This window comes from Lissotriton vulgaris, chromosome 9 (assembly GCF_964263255.1).
Source record: "Lissotriton vulgaris chromosome 9, aLisVul1.2, whole genome shotgun sequence".
Classification (NCBI taxonomy): domain Eukaryota; kingdom Metazoa; phylum Chordata; class Amphibia; order Caudata; family Salamandridae; genus Lissotriton; species Lissotriton vulgaris.
Window position 1 is genome coordinate 186,531,283 of NC_141697.1, and position 17,455 is coordinate 186,548,737.

The 17,455-nt window shown below is 43.9% G+C and overlaps 1 protein-coding gene across 1 annotated transcript in view; it reads right to left on the bottom strand.

The window, feature by feature from the left end:
- Positions 1–17,455, bottom strand: part of MAP4K5 (mitogen-activated protein kinase kinase kinase kinase 5) — a 577,489-nt gene that overhangs the window by 285,037 nt on the left and 274,997 nt on the right. The window contains exons 16-17 of the mRNA XM_086937299.1: positions 10,032–10,076; positions 3,170–3,212 (exon numbers count right to left, since the gene is read on the bottom strand). Of these exons, the coding sequence (XP_086793425.1) occupies positions 3,170–3,212; positions 10,032–10,076 (88 nt within the window). The remainder of the gene's footprint in view (positions 1–3,169; positions 3,213–10,031; positions 10,077–17,455) is intronic.

Sequence of the window (17,455 nt, forward strand, 5' to 3'; positions counted from 1 at the left end):
AGGGGCAGGTAAAGTTTGAACTGCCGGGATAAACGCAGCATGAGGTGTAACCCGAGAGGACCTGGTTTTATAGTCCTGCAGAATGCTATGGATATCCGCCAAAAGTGAGGAAGGAACAGACACCATCTTCTGGCCTGCGGACTCCTGACGTTGATAAGAATGTTGGTAAGAACATTCATGAAGAAACTCGCCTTCAGAATCTGCTTCCTGATATTTTACCAGCAGTTGAGATGGACTGTGAGCATACCCAAAAGAGTCCTGATCATCTTCGTCAGAATCCTCTTCTTCTTCTTCCAGTAACAAAGCGAGAGGCAAGGGGGTAACCCTCCTTGGGGACGTCATGTCCGGAGTTATCCTTTTCAAGGAAATAGTTATTTTCTCTGTCGGCGACTGCATCGTCGACGGTACCGTGGTCGATGGAGAAGGTAAAGGTAAACCCGTTGTCGATGTCATCAATGTCATCAATGGAAGAGTCACTGTCGACGGATGGACTGTCGACGACGAGATGGGTGTCGTCGACAATCCTGCAGTCGTCGTCATGGTTGTCGTCGTCGAAGCACTCGTCGACGACTAAATCCTCGTCGTCATTGCAGTCGTCGATATCCCAGTCGACGTCGCCGTCACCGTCGTCGACGATCCTGTCGACATGGACTTTGCCGTCGACGAGCACTTTAGTCACCTTGGATTTAGACGCCTTAGTCGACGGAGCCTTCTGCTGCGTCGTCGACGACTGGGAGCTTTTCTCTGACTTCTCTGATGACAGAGAAGATGGCTTATTGAAAGTTGTAGCATTCTCCATCACTGCTGACGGTGTAGATGGTCCTTCCCTCTCCTTTACACCATTGGTGAGGAAATTTTACAGGACTTTGGCCCTCAGACTCACGGGGGGTCTTTTTCGAGGCCTTAACTGGGCGCGCCACAGAAGGTGAAGGGGAAGCCCTACCCCTTTTGACTGACCTTCTGGATGATGTGCTGAAGAAGAGTGCTCACTGTCGCTTGACACAGTCTCTTTTCTTGACTTCAATTTCTGGAGCCAAGTGAGGAGGCAACCCTCACGGTCCCGGAGGGTCTTTGAAGAGAAGGTGCGGCAGATCTCGCAGTCCGCAGCCTTATGATCCGGATACAGGAAATATAAACAGTCCTTATGCCTGTCCTCCACATACAGCCTTTTCTTGCCACATGTGGAACAGGACTTGAAAAGGGCCTTTTTCTCCTTGTCAGACATTTCAGAAGAAACACCTAACAAACCTGAAGAAAAAAGTTGAAGAAAATGTTCAAAAGAGTAGAAAATGAGCAGAGCTCAAAGGAGACACCCTAAGCACAACGTGCGGTAGACAATCTGAGGCTCTGAGGTTCCTTTAGGAGGGTTCTATGGGGTGAGGCTCTTATGATTGGCTGAGGCTTAGTTTTGGTCTCTTTTACAAAAAGAGGTGGATATGCTACAAAAGGGAATGAGGCCTAGGCCTTTTTCTTGCTCTTTTGTACCTACTGCTATGTCATTTTTGTTACCAAGACTCCCATTCCGACGACGGGGGATAATACAAGCAATGGGAATCTATGAAAGTTCCAATACTGGGGCAAGCCAATGGGCTCATCAATGTGTGGCTTCAGAGCACCAAGCTAGCCCAGACTGCACTGCATATGGAGTCCATAAGTGTCTAGTCCTGATCTGATCACTTATATGGCTTATCTTGGCCACCCTGAATATTCTGAACCAGGTTTGTATGGAATTCTTCCTGGACTGGAAGTACAGGTAATGTTTTGTCAGTCAGAATGTACTGGGGCTGGGCACGTCTGAACTGTTTGGGGCTGTGACTTCAACTGAGGTCGAAATTGAGGTATGGTTTAGAGTCGGAACGGAAAATAGGGCCAGCGTTCATATGGTAGGGACAAACATGGGTCCACATATGGAGTCATTTCCGGAATTGGCGCTGAACTGGAAGTTAGCTCGGGAGGCATAGTTGGTGCTAAGGGTGGACACGACGGTGGTAAGCCAACTGGAGGCATTTGCAGACCCTGGGGGACCAAAGGCTCACTAGAGAGATCCAGCAGGGTGCCAAATATTTTGAAAAGGTCTTCTTTGAACTCCTCAACCGGTTGCAACAAGGTGATGGGTGGTATGCTTACATTGATCTCAGCCACTGGCAATCGCTCAGGCTCATTCCAGTCCATCTGTAGCAGCTTCGCCCATGTCCCTAGAAAGAGAGGGAGACCGAGGGGAAGCTTGATGCATAGCAACTTCTCAGAAGGAGAAAGGCTGGGACAAGGCCAGGTTCAACTTCTTATGCTTCTTTTCAAACTCTGACTTACCCAAATTCTTGGGCCATGATGAAGATAAGTCTTCTGCTGTATAAGGGCACTCATCTCAAGAGGATCTGTCACAAACATCTGCTTGCAACAGTCCCTAAATCATATAGACTTACAAGGAGATATTGTCTGCTGCACAGTGGACAAGAATTTTGAGAAAATAACTAGTCAATTGACAAGAAAAAGTTAAAAGCTAGCTCCAGTGTCGCTTATGGAGACGCAGAAAGAAAGGCACAAACGTCAGCGAGCTTTGGTGGCACTTATATGCAGTTGCCAGCTGTCACTTCTGGGGCGGAACTGAGTAGACATAGAGCTGCATAACACCACCTACTGACACAGAGGGGCTAGACTGAAAAATCTTCCTGATCCAGTCTTGTGCCTGAGGATATTCTAAAGGTTAGGATTCTACTGTTTGAAGTATCCATCAGAAATTGAGAAGTAGCTCAACTGAGAGCTGACAGAACCCGGCACTCTTTAAGGGTAACACTAACTTACACCTGTACAAATTCAAATCCATTTTGCAAGCATGGCAATGGAGATTATATGGAGTATCCCAAAAATATAAAAGATGCCAGCCACCATATGTCCCTTGGGATTGGAAATTCCAGAAAAGTAAAAAATAAATAGCTTCTTATGAAGTGCTTATTACCATAGTTCTACTATTCCAGGGCACAGGGAACAGTAGGTTCTACCAGACTCAATTTAAGAGTATTCCATTTATCAGTCACGGAAGAATGATCTTCTAATAATTCTAAGCTTGTGACTTACAAATCTAATAGGAATTCAATACATGAGAAAGAATATTCCTTATCAATATTTTTCATTCAACATATTCAACCATCTAGGTAGTTGCAGAGCTTACCTTGGGAGGTAGCGGGGGTGGCACTATTCGTTTTAGCGTTGATCTATAGCACAATGACAGAAACACATTATTTACATTTGGCAAGCACAAAGCACCTTACATACATACTTATATAGAGAGTATCATGAGCCACCATGTGAATATCTTACTGGTGATTTCAGATTTATCATTTATGCTTTGCATATTTACAGTTCACTTTACACTACTTAAGTATATCCACAATCATTCAGAAACCAAAAACAAATATGTGACAATACTTAATCTTTGTTTCTCACTATAGTTCTGCCTGTTACATCTCAAGATTAACAGGAGTAAAACACCTTACAAGATTTTATTTTAAAAGCCACATTTAGGACTTTTCTAATGAAAATAGAATTATATGTATTTGTTCTTCCTGTCAAAACAATATAGGATTTCATTTAAATCTAGGCAGTTAAAGGCTGTGAGGAGGCTTTCATTGTATATTGTTACCCAACACAATGGTACTAATTTTATCGACCTCAGATGGATGAAAGGCTGAGTGGACCCGCCGGGATTAGAACCTGTGACCATGATGTCAAACACAGGCCCCTACAGTGGATGCATTAGTCCACTGCGCCACCAGACCCGGCTTGTTCAGGTGCATGTCTAGGGTGATTCCGAGTGATTTGGCAGAGTCAATAATATGAGGAGAGCAGTTGAAGGTTGTGAGGAGTTTCATCCAGTGGTCTATCTTGGGGGTGCGATTAGGCGTAGATATGAGAAGGAATTCAGTTTTGGAGGTGTGGAGTAAGAGGTGATTCTCAATTAGCCAGTTTTGAGTATTTGTAAGGGGAGAGTTGAGTGAAGTGAAATCTTCGTAGGAGGTGATTTTCAGGTAAAGTTGCAAGTCATCCGCAACCATGTGAAAAAGAGTGTTCGTGGAATTAAGTGCATTTGCTAAAGGTTCTAGGAATATGTTAAAGAATATGCGGGATAAGGCAGACCCTTGTGGGACCCCCCTGGTGGGTTTAGGATTGATTCACCTTGAGTCTTTGGGATCGGTTTTGCAGAAATTACAAGAACCATTGCAATACCAGACCAGAAATGCCCATCCTGTGCTCAAGAACGGATAACAGGATGTCGTGATTAACAGTGTCAAACTGTGAAGAAATTTCGAGGTGGATTAGGAGGCAAGAATTGTTTTGGTCTAGCATTTTTAACATGTAATCCATAATGTGAGTGAGCGCCGATTCCGCACTGTGACCACTATGAAAACCGGATTGATTTTGATCCAGGAGTAGGAAGTTCTCTAAGTGAGTGCAGAGTTGCGATTGCACGCATTTTTTAAGGAGCTTAGCCAGAGTGGGGATGTTGGCGATCGGGCGGACGTTGTTGAGATCAGTTCTATCTGCATTTGGTTTTTTTTAGAATGAGTGTAACCCGAGTTGCTTTTAGGCATTCGGGGCATCATGCCCTGTGCCTATGACAATGAAGCGGTGACCATCTTTGTCCACAGGGGTATGAAGGCATCCTTGGTTTCTTTGAATACGTTTGGTGGCAGCGGATCGCTGAAGTGATCTGAAGGGTTGATACTATGAAGGGTTTTGTAGATTCTCTTTCGCTGAGGGGAGTAAAATTACCCCATGATGCATTGCTCTTGGTGCTAAGACTAAGCGGATCGAGCCTCTCATAGTAAGCCGGAGGAGGCACAGTGTCGGATGCTGTCAGAAGAGCCTTCTTGGATTCAAGGTCAGTATTGATGAGTTTTGTTTTCTCTTTAAATAAAGCAGCCAGGTTGTTGCATGAAGGAGAGGCGTTTCCAGGGTGGGTGGGTGCTTTCACAGATTGTTGTTTAACAATTTCAAACAGTTTCTTGGGTCGGTTTGAGGCTTGATTAAGTTGGGATCTGAAGTAATCAGCCTTAGCATTCTTGATTTTTTAATTAGAAGAACTTTTAAATGCTCCAATGAGGCTTTGGATCTCCAGGATCTTGCGGCTGCCCTTAAGTTGCAGCGTTCAGAGTTTATATTGTTGTTGAACCAAGGTTTGGAGATTCTGGAAGAGGCATTTTGTTGTTGTAATGGTGCTATGGAATCCATGATATTAGAGTTAGTCGAGTTATAGAATCCAGTAAGATCAAGAACATCCGTCATGTCGGTTTGTGAAGACAAGGCAAATTCACAGTGGGTTGTTAGATCTTCCGAGTTGATATTTCTGAGGTCCTTTTTCCTTTGCTTAGTTTTCTTCAGCTGATTCTTCCTCAGTACCACATCCCTGTTAATACGGAGGGAGATGATGTAATGGTCGGACCAATCACATGGGGTAATGTCATCCAGTGTGACGGTGTTTCCTTAAGATATCATGAGCTCAAGAATTTCTCCTTTAGTACGAGTTTGCCGGTCACAGAATTGGGTCATCTTGTGATCCAATAAGAAAGATTTTAGGCTAGTTACCGCCTGGTCATTAGGGTTAGACCAGTGAACGTATAAATCACTGAGGGAGTTTTGTGACACTGAAGAGTCGACATTGCAGGAGATGATTTCCATTATTTATTCAATGAAGCAGAGATGGTCTCCCGTGGGGGCGGTGAGTGGTAGAACGTATGAAGTTTGCAACCCGGTAGGTGATTACTTTCAATGTTTAGGCAAAGGTGTTCACTGGAAGGTGGAGGGGTAGTCTCTGTGTGGGAAGCCGATAGTGTGTTTCAGTGTATACAAGCTAGGCCACCTCCCTGCTTCTTAGATAAGTCAAGACAGATTATATCATGACTCAGAGGAACTAGGATGTCTAGGATAGTGGTGGAAGAGGGATTAAGCGAGGATTCCGTGAGGATGATATTGCTGGCTGATATGCAGGTGAGAAGTACACGTCAGCCATACAGTTGTGTGAGCGGTATGAGTCTGTGTGATGTTCACTCTCTTGGGGTTGTCACTATTTACTACTCTGAGGTTTTGTGAGGATTCCCTGTGCAGGTTTGCATGAATGGCTTTAATTTGCTCTAGAGGGTTCTTGCCGGTGTCTAGATTGATAGAGTAAGAGAGGAGTTGCTCCTCTATATCCCTGCTTGCAAGATTTACCTGCATTTTTCTAGGGCAGGAGGGGGCATTAGGGAGGGGTAGGGTTTTAGAGAGATGGTGCAAAGAGTGTTGGACGAGGCAAGGGATTGCGCTAGCGGGGACTATGGGCAGCTTTCCCAGGGAAGTGAGAGAACTGTGCATGGGTAGGGGCTCAATTGAGAGGGCTTTCAGGTCATGGAGTTCATATGAGAGACAGTGCAATTGGAGAGATCTCATTCAAACTCGCTACCAGGTCTGAGTGTTGTTAAGGGGTATAGGTGGAGTGGTAAAATCCAGCGGCGGAGATGTGCCTCGATCTCATTCAAACGCGCTACCAGGTCTGAGTGTTGTTAAGGGGTGTAGGTTGAGTGGTGAGATCCAGCGGCCGAGATGTGCCTCGAGGATCTGTGTGACAGGCAAGCAGTCAGTCTAAGAGTACAGATTTTCAGATGAAGAACGGTGTTCAGAGTGCACTCAGAGTAGAAGTGTTTGTGGTAGAAGGGGGTCTGCATCCTGAGGCTGTGGACCCATACCCTAAAAAGGCCTATGTGCTGTCAAACAGCTGAGCGGTTAAGGGCAGGATGTTTTTACTGAGACTGAGGATGGGCATGGCGAATAGGTGGGACCTTAAAGGAACCAGGTGGGCTAATTAGCCCATGGGGTGTGCACAGGTGGCAGCTTGTGTGCTTTTGAGCCATAAAAATATCTATTCCTCTGAGGAATACGAAATGTATTCTGGCTACTTTATGCATTCCAATCTACCATACAAAGTTTCTGTGAAAAATTTATAAACTTAATATGACTAGCAAAGTTTCTTTGGCAAACCAATTGTGGAAAGTACTGTTACAACTTTTAATTTTAAAACATTGTGTAACTGGGTCGAAAGAATTGAATTGGCAGGAATGTATAGTGGTTGTTATATTTATTTATACGAGAACAGTAGAATGGTGGTTTACATTTCGACTAAAACAATTGTGTTTACTTAATGAACTCAAAAATATTCATATGTGCCATATAAAACTTCCAACTGCGCTCAAATAAAAATAGTGTAGTCAGGTGATCACCAAGGAAGCACAATAAATGTAGCAAATGACAGCACCAGGCAAGCAGAATGATTGCAGCAAACGACAGAATAGAGCAAGCAATATGATTGTAGCAAAGGACAGCACTGAGCAAGCAGTATGATTGTAGCAAAGGATAGCACCGAGCAGGCAGTATGAGATTGTAGCAAAGGACAGCACAGAGCAAGCAGTGCGAGACTGTAGCAAAAGACAGCACCAGGCAAGCAGAATGATTTCAGCAAAGGACAGCACCGAGCAAACAGTCAGAGATTGTAGCAAAGGACAGCACCGAGCAAGCAGTATGATTGTAGCAAAGGATAGCACCGAGCAGGCAGTATCAGATTGTAGCAAAGGACAGCACAGAGCAAGCAGTGCGAGACTGTAGCAAAAGACAGCACCAGGCAAGCAGAATGATTTCAGCAAAGGACAGCACAGAGCAAGTAATATGATTGGAGCAAAGGACAGCACCGAGCAAGCAGTATGGGATTGTAGCAAAGGACAGCAACGAGCAAGCAGTATGATTGTAGCAAAAGACAGCACTGAGCAAGCAGTATGATTGGAGCAAAAGACAGCACTGAGCAAGCAGAATGATTGTAGCAAAGGATAGCACAGAGCAAGCAATATGAGATTGTAGCAAAGGACAGCACCAAGCAGGCAACGTGATTGTAGCAAAGGACAGACCCGAGCAAGCAGTATGATTGAGGCAAAGGACATCACCAAGCAAGAAAGGTGATTGTAGGAAAATATAGCATCAAGCAAGCACAATTAATTTAGCTAAGGACAGCACCAAGCAAGCAGTATGATTGTAGCAAAGGACAGCACTGAGCAAAGCACAATAAATGTAGCAAAGGATAGCCCTGAGCAAGCAACATGATTGTAGCAAAGGCAGCACCAAGCAAGCAAGGTGATTGTAGCAAAGGACTGCACCGAGCAAGCAGTATGATTGTAACAAAGGATAGCACTGCGGAAGCAGTACGATTGCAACAAAGGATAGCACAGAGGAAGCAATATGATTGTAGCAAAGATTAGCACCGAGCAAGCAGTATCACTGCCGCAGAGGATAGCACCGAGGAAGGAATGTGATTGTAGTAAAGGATGGCACTGCGCATGCAGTATGATTGTAGGAAAGGACAGCATAGAGCAAGCACAATAAATGTAGCAAAGGATAGCGCAGAGGAAGCAGTATGATTGTAGCAAAGATTAACACCAAGCAAACAGTATGATTGTAGGAAAGATTAGCACCGAGCAAGCAGTATGATTGTCACATAGGATAGCACAGAGCAAGCAGTACGATTGTAGCAAAGAATAGCATTAAGCAAGCAGTACGATTGTAGCAAAGATTAGCACCGAGCAAACAGTATGATTGTTGCAAAAGATAGCACCAAGGAAACAGTGTGCTTGTAGCAAAGGTTAGCATCGAGCATGAAGTATGAATGTACCAAAAGATCGCATCAAGCAAGCAGAATCATTGCGGCAAAAAATAGCAAGAAGCAAGAGGAATGATTACAGCAAAGGACAGAACAGACAGATGTCAGGTTGCAAAATGCTGGCTCTTCTAACTTTTGCATTTCAGGTTGATAGAATATCCAAATTATTTTTGTTGCGGACTTCAACTTAAAAGATTACTAATACAGATAGATAAACGATGGTCAAACCTTGCTGCAGGTTCTATACAATAAAAGTAACTTGAGTGAATTCTATGCTCAACATGGAGGCTGTGGAATTCCCTTATGAAATGTGTTTGTATCTGTAGCACCAATCAAGGCCCTATTACAAGAATTATCATCCATAATTAATCTGAGTCATTGGTGCCGTAGGGGGCTCCGGCACTAATTTCTGGGGACCGACACCTATTTTGCCTAATAAGACATTTCCTGAGAGGGAAATATGCAGAATGGGGAAATAAGAAGAAATAAAAACGTAAAACTGTTACTGAGGGAAAATCAGGAACCGGCAAGAGTGATGCAAGTGAAGGAAGTGTCTGGTATTCGATTAAAGAGGCATAAGGTGAATTTCAGACTACCAAGCCTTGGAATTAGGTGTTCTGGGGCCTGTCACAGACTTCTGAGCAGGCTTTGGGCACGGCACTTAATTCTTATACAAATTAAACACTGATTACAGTAATTGTGATTCAGCCGTTAACATGTGCTTACGGTCAAACTGGTATAGTGAGAAGGGTGGGAACATGGCACTTTAAAGTTCCTTTCAGAGCACGCATTTGAGAAGGAAAATCCAGAAAATACCCATACAAATATGGATGGGGAGGGACACCAGAAAGAGGGACAAAATGCTGGAATCACTTGCCAAATAAAGCTTCTCATGGTTAGTCACCATAGCCAGGTTTTAACCTAGGGGATAGTGCAGAAACCCCGGATCCTGACATAATAGCATCTCAAGGTAATGTAAGATTTCCTGTGCTGGATTACCACTGCAGTGTGCTCATAAAAGAGGGCCTAAGTAGTTGAACTACCACCTTTTACATTTTGAATAATGGTTAGTTTCAAATTAAACAATGTTGGCATTTCAGAAAAAAATGAATAGCCATAATGAAGCTTAATGACTGTGGGTAAGAAGACAATCTTCCTTACTACAGGAAACAAAGAAAACAATTTGAAACCTAAATGATAAACAACTAATTAACACATTTAGAACGCATCTAATATAAATTAAGTGTTCAATATATGATCCAGATAGGTTTTCTATGGCTAGTTTCATTTATCAAAGTAAAAGGGCAACGAGCCACGGTAATCACAGATTTAAAATGTAAATAAAACATGCACTTACTCTTCAGGATCCTCAATGCTATCAGCAAATCGCGTCAGCGGTGGCCTAAATCAAAGGATTATGAAACCGAAAACACCACTTAACATTTAACTTGGACTTAATGCATGTACACAAACAAACTGAGTTTAAAGACTCAAGTACATATCAAATTACCAGTAGAATATGGTAAAATATAATTTTACGTACTAAACAGTTCTTGCACTCCTTTTAAGATTTCAATATTATCAACTGATGCAAACCAGCTTCTACGTCGTGAGGAGTGAGAAAGTTCTTTGAAGGTAAACAAAAAAATAACTTGCAAGCAACTGCTCCCCACGCATCCGCACAATGGCGTATTCTACTTTAGAGCAGTCTCAAATTCAAGTTTGATTGATTACTAAAAACCATAACAAAATATTAAAACCGTGTAACTCATGTGTACATATACAAAAATTTAAAAAGAAAGAAGAAAAGGACCCCGGTTAGTGCAAAAACAGTGAAGTAATCTTGCGATAAAAATGGGTTAAAATTAAAAATTGTCAGAATATTCATTTGTATTTACGGTTCAAGGACATTGGATAACTTAACAGTCATGGAATGGTTTTAAGAAAGTCTAAAAGAAGGGACCAATAAATATGACAGATAGTATTAAAGTACTGAAGACAGTCTCCAGGTGGGCTTAGCTGAAGGGGCCGCTAAAAGTGTTATTACAAAGAAGTGGCAAGGCCGACCGGTGGAAGATTTGCTGCCTTGCTCTTCCCCCAGTATTTTAGCAGCTCTGATGACAAATTTGGTGAACCGAATGTTCAGCTTTGTATTTTCTGGGTTCATAGCCGCTATTATGGCCTGACATGTGCAAGTTCCTAGTTTGTTCCACTCATCTCGCAATAAAGTTCTCCTGTAGTTAAGCAGAGCTGTGCATATGCAGGATATGCTCCATGCTTTCGGAGTGGTATTCGCATTACCTGCATTCGATATTGAGACTGTGGCGCTGCCATTGTGGCAGATTCTTTAAAAAGGGCTACTCGCCCAGCCTGAGGGCCATGAACTTAACCTTCCAAAAGAGTGAGTATGTGCTTGATAAGTAGGATGACTCAACCCCTGGCTTATAATCGGAGACAACAGCCCTGGCGTGTTTCATTCTGGATAGTTTAGCCCTGTCGGAGTGAACAGACCAGAGCCAAACATTTCACTTAATTACGGTCTTCAAAGGCGAAGGATTTGTTCCCCAATATTCCGTGACTCCGAGTAGCTGTAGGGAGTGGGCCAAGTGGTGCCGATATTTTTGGCTAGATGTGCTGGTCGATATTTCATTTCAAAGTTTGGCCTCAAGACTGCCATCCCGGAAATTGCGCAGTCTAATGCAGAACTTAATAAAAGCGCCAGCCTCCACGCCGTTATGATCTAGCAGGCAGAGTTCTAATCTGACTTGTGCCGGAGATGAAGACTTCGGCAGGTGACATGCTCGTGTAAAGATACTGGTGGTTGATTTATTTAATAGGATGTTTGTTGTGCCCATCATAATCTTGTATCCGTATGATAAGGAATTGGTGATCTTTGCCTTCATCACCTGGAGCAGTAGAGTTAGGCTTGGCCCTAGTAGATGTTTTTAGAGTTTTGCCGCGCAACCTCAAGCGACAGTGCTTTAGCCTTGACAAGATCTTGTTGTTTAGTGAAGGAACCCCTGGAGTCAAGGAAGATTCCCAAATATTTATAGTGTGGCACTAAACCACCTACTTTTCCACTGCTTCTGTTTGCTGAAATAAATTATTTTTGTTTTTGACAGATTCAATTCGAGAGCATTGTCAAGTGTGTAGGGAAGGAGTTCATCGAGTAGCCTCTGTAGGCCTACCTTTGTGTGGCCCAATAACACAAGGTCATCAACGTATAACAGGTTGCTGATGCGGGTTCCGTCCAGTTGAGGCGGATGGGAGTTAACCTTATCAAGTATGGGGGATAGGTCTCAGACGAACAGGTTAAAAAGAAGGGGCGCCAACATGCAGCCTTGTTTAATACTGCTTCCTGTTTGGATTTTTTTTTAAACATGGGACCAGTCGCCCAATTTTATTCTTATCCAGGTTCGTGTGTGGAATTGGATTATGGCTTGTAAGAGGGCGGGGGATATACCCCAGCGCTCACATTTTTGCCATAGACGGCCGCCTGGCACCCGGTCAAAAGTCACCTTGAAGTCGATGAAGCAGCAGTATAGTTGGATACGACAAACGTCTGCCTTCTCCATCAAAACAGTTAATGTCAGTAGGTTGCTGGTTGTGCCTGAATTAGCTGCGAAGCCGGGCTGATTAAAGGGGAGGCGCTGTGTTGATTCAGCCCAGGTTGACAGTTCTTCTGGTAAAATGCTGGCATAGTATTTGGATTCAATATCAAGTAGGGATTTCATTCTGTAATTTTTTAGCACTCTTGTAGATGGGATGAATGATAGCACCTTTCTAGGAATCCGGGATGTGGTTATTGAGCCTGCAATGCAAAAAGAGGGGTGCAAGGAGACCTGACCACAACGTTTCGCCTGACTTGAACAAGCCCTGAGGTAGTCCATTGGGGCCAGGGGCTCTGTCTGACCTGCCTTTCCTAATCATCCGGGCGATGGTGTTTCTTAAAACTTTATGGAGTCATCAGCATCTCTGGAGTTCAAGCATTTGGTGGCTCCTTTCTCTCAATTATTGTTGCATCCGGGGCGCCTTCAACTTTGGTAGTGGACCCAATGTTTCCTGTGCAGTGGCCTTCACTGAGTGGTGGCCAAGATTTGGATGTCGAATGGGGGCTGGGTTGCTCGGTCCTACTTAAATGTTCACTGAAGTGGTTGAATAGAAACTCGGTCCAGTCGTCAGCACTTAAGTTTGCGCTGCTGTGTCCCCTGCCTCATAATGGGCCTCTGTTCACAAGGGACCAGAATAACTTTGTGTTAGACCTATTACTTTTTGAGCTTCCTGGTAGAGGTAAAATAAAATTGCGTTTCCTGGGCTTTTTGTGGTGGGGCGTAGAGCTGCATTTCTTTGAGATTGAAATTATTTTTGTTGCAGGTGAAATGCGAAGTTGTGGAAGGAAATTCGTTTAATAAACTGTTCACAAGCACTTTCCAGCCGTCGCATCTTTTTCGCATGGTAAACGTAGAAAGGCACCGCATTTCCCCAGGACAGTGGGGACAGCGCTGGATGTCCATTTCATTTGCCTTAGGTTCTCTGAATGACTGTCTGATATTGTGTGAGCAAGTGCCTGATGATGAGGCATGTTGAGAGATATTATTTGGGGTCGATGGTCACTTTCCCCCTGTGCTGCAATGAAATGGCACTCGATTAGGGTGAGCATTTCACGGTTTCCTAATGTAAAGTCTAAAAATGAATGGGTTCATCCGTTAGTTCTTGCACAGGCTGCGGGGGGGGGGGGGGGGGGGGGGGGGGTCAGGTGTATCTCTGGTTGAGCGACCGTTTATTACTATATAACCTATTCTGCTGCACTGGAGGACTGCATATTCCTCCAATTTAGACGATCTGAGTCCTGATGGTAATGTTTGTGTGGCGAGATGTGAGGGAACCGCTGGAAAACCGTATGTCCTCAAACTGGTTGTGAAAGAATTTGGTATTAAAATCTCCAGAGATTAAACATGATGTTCTGCCATATATTCTTAAGATGTTGCATAATATTTCGGTCAGGCAGTCCAGTTTGGATCTTTTCTCACTGGTGCATGGAGAAATGTAAACATTTAGCAGTGGTAGCTTGCTCTCCGATGTGAACTTTTTGAACACAATGCCAGCGACCCAGTCAACTTCAAATTTTAGCTGTTTGATACGTGCTGACAGTCTAGTAGCCGCGTAGATAGACCGTCCAACGCACAGTCTGCCGAACTGGCTCTGCAATGTGGCGGGCAATGTGAATTCCAGGTACCCTTCAATTTGGTTGCTGGTTGATAGCCAGGTTTTCTGGAGAAGAATAATGTTTTTTATTTTTTTTAAATCCAAGTGTGTCTGGGGATTGCAGTTTCGACAAAAGACCGGTGATATTGCAGGAACAGATTATTAGATTGTGTTCCAAGTTATTTCAGTTGGTCCAACTTTGGGATAGGGCTTCCTGGCAGCCATGACCAGTCTGCACTTCTGATGGTTTGCTGTACTTCACTGCACTTGTCATTGCTGACGGGAGAGCGGCTTCTGGCTGACTTTGGAATGGAAAGGGGGGTGTGGCTTATACTTGAAGCTGGGGCCTGGCTAGGTACAAGTATTGAAGGGTATCGGGGAACTCAGGGCGTTGCTAAGATTATTCCCCAGTTTTTGAATTGGTCAGCTTTAGAATGAACCAGTTCCCTAGTGCCTTTAGATGCTAGTGTAATTAGAGTCGATTCTTCCATTTGGGGGCCGATACTGGGTTTAAATTCGATGGTGTGTAGGTCTTTTGATTGCAGCTTACACAGGTCCGGGTTCTATTTGAAAAGCTGGGTTATGTTGACGCGATTTAACATGTCGTGTGGGCCTTGAGAGACGTACTCTGGTGTTAACAGTAATTTGGTCTCATTGGTGTCTGTGGCTGGGCTGTGGATTTCAAGGGGTAAGGACTTAGTTGGCTTAAGCTTAACTTCTGATGTTCTTTGAGAAATTGATATACTATACAAGGGGAGGCTTGCTCACTGACTTGGTTGGTTGATGCAGAGGTAAAATCTGTTTTGCGCATACAAGCCAAAGGAAGTTTGCTGGATGGAGTTGCCCAAAACGGATGGTCCAGTTCTTTGATGGGGTTAGCTGCGCGATGTAAGCCTGGACTGTTAATCATCAGTTGAGGTGGGGAAGAGGGTTCAGTAGTTGGTGGACGCTTTTGCGGGGGCGTGGTTGTGGCTGACCTGTTGACAATTATTAGTTCTTCCTTGGTTTGTAATTGCCTGATTCCAGTGTCTCCAATTTTATCCTGAGATATTAGACGTGGGGAATGCCTTGAAGCTTGTGGTGACTCCGTTTCTGTTGAAAGTTTTACTATTAAGGGTCCTTTTTGGGACATTGGGGATTGGGCTGCTTGCAACTGGCTGGCGGGGACGTGGGCACTGTGCTTGAAGCCTGTGCTGTCGCTGGTTTACTGTTTGTAAAAAAGTAGCAAATTGTTTTTTTGGGCTCTTCTGTGAGCCTATTGCGGGATTTCCGAAGCCTTTTTTTTTCTCCCTGTTTTGACAGTCGATAGGCGGATTGCTGGGGTGATTTGGCGTTGGTAATTGTGTTGGTGGATGCATTAGAGACTGCTGTTGCTTTGATTGATGGTAAAGAAACGGGTGATAATTTATCGGACGTGTGCTCTGGTTCCGGATGTTTGCCCTGTGGAGGAGCCAGTGGCGTGGAATCGGGAAGCCTGGACTCTGGTAACCTCTGAATTTCTGTTAGTACTGATGACAGAAATTGGGGCAATGAGGACAAAGTCGGTGATGGGAGAGTAGCAACATACCGATTGAACTAGTTGCACTTGAGATTGAGCTTTTATTATCAGTGAATTGAGCACCTCCATTTTTTCATCAATTCCAACGGTGTACACAGCAATAGTTTTTAATAGATCCACCTGTTGATCCATTTTGTCTGAGTGGTAGTTCAATGCTGACACTGTAGAATGAAGGGTTTGGAGGAGTTATGACCACAGCTCGTTTAGGTCTGGAGATGGAGGGCTGACGGTCGATCTGTTGGATTCTTTGGTAAAAAAAAAAAAGGATAAGTCAAGGTGGGTATTGGGCATGGTGTTGTGGCCCCAGCCTGTATTGATCTTTTGTTGACAACTGTTGGCAGTTGGTTATGAAAGGGTTGGAGATGACGTTGTGGGGTTGCTTAGATGTTCATTTGCCTGGGTTGCAACTTGTGGGGTGAGAACTTTAGTAGTTGCTATTAAATGGGCCTTGAGGGCTTGGGACTGGTTTGCTAAGGGAGAAAACTAGCTAGGAATCCAAACAGAGTGATGATCTGGCGAGGTCAACTGGCATCCAGTGAAAGGTGGAGGGGAAACAGAAGCCAAAATCTGAAAGTTGTTGACCTGTGAGTCAAAGGAGGACTGGTCGAGGGCCTCGAAGTGAACCCGAGGTGATGAAGGGGCCTCTGAAGCTTCTTTTATTTGGAAATCGGCACTTGTTGAAAGGCCTGGTTACGATGAACTGAGGCCTTTCTCACCGGCATACACATGGATCATGGGCTGGACCAGTTTTTGGTGCTGGGCTGGGGCTAGGGCTGAGGATGAGGCAGTTAAAGCAGGAATCTGGGGTATATAAAGTGAGCTTGATCTGGACTTCAAAGAGGATACAGAACTTCTGAAAAAAATGTGAAATCATTTATAGTTAACTAAAGTAATTATAACTTGCACCCTTGTCATGCACTGCTCATACCCTCACATATTACAACACTCATGACATGTTCTATAAAATCCTTGATAACATCACTGATGACATCTGAAATGATTTTATGACAACACTGTGCATGGCAAGGGTTTGAGTATTGTAATGTCTTATAATATAAGCACAGGAGGTTAAGTGATTTATCACAAGTCATTTGCCCCCCCCCCCACTTTAAGTTCCCCCTCTGAACATCATGGCAATAAACGGGAGCATAAAACAGTTTCTGCAGCACAGTGAACACTTAAGAGCCCATCCACTAAGACCCAAGGTAGAAAAAGAAACTAGCAAGATGGGACTGTCAAGAAGGTGAAATGATATTGATATGTCAACAATATCCAATAATCATTAGGAAGCATGACACTATCTTTTGAAATAAACCAACCCTGAGAAGGAGGTTAAATACTTGCAGCCTATACCCAACTCACAATAAGCAATATACGGCTATTCAACATAAGAAAGGAAGAAAAACTGCAGCTCCCAGCCTCAATCAAACCACAGGAAGAATCAATCCTAAAGTGAAAAATCAATCCCAACATTTTGGAACTGTGAAATATATGTGAGGAGGAAAGTGAGCATGCAAGCAAGGACCTAGTTTAGTACCGACTCTAGCTACGCCCAATATATGAAGGAACTGAAGCCTATTGCGGGATTTCCGAAGCCTTTTTTTTTCTCCCTGTTTTGACAGTCGATAGGCGGGTTGCTGGGGTGGTTTGGCGTTGGTAATTGTGTTGGTGGATGCATTAGAGACTGCTGTTGCTTTGATTGATGGTAAAGAAACGGGTGATAATTTATCGGACGTGTGCTCTGGTTCCGGATGTTTGCCCTGTGGAGGAGCCAGTGGCGTGGAATCGGGAAGCCTGGACTCTGGTAACCTCTGAATTTCTGTTAGTACTGATGACAGAAATTGGGGCAATGAGGACAAAGTCGGTGATGGGAGAGTAGCAACATACCGATTGAACTAGTTGCACTTGATTGAGCTTTTATTATCAGTGAATTGAGCACCTCCATTTTTTCATCAATTCCAACGGTGTACACAGCAATAGTTTTTAATAGATCCACCTGTTGATCCATTTTGTCTGAG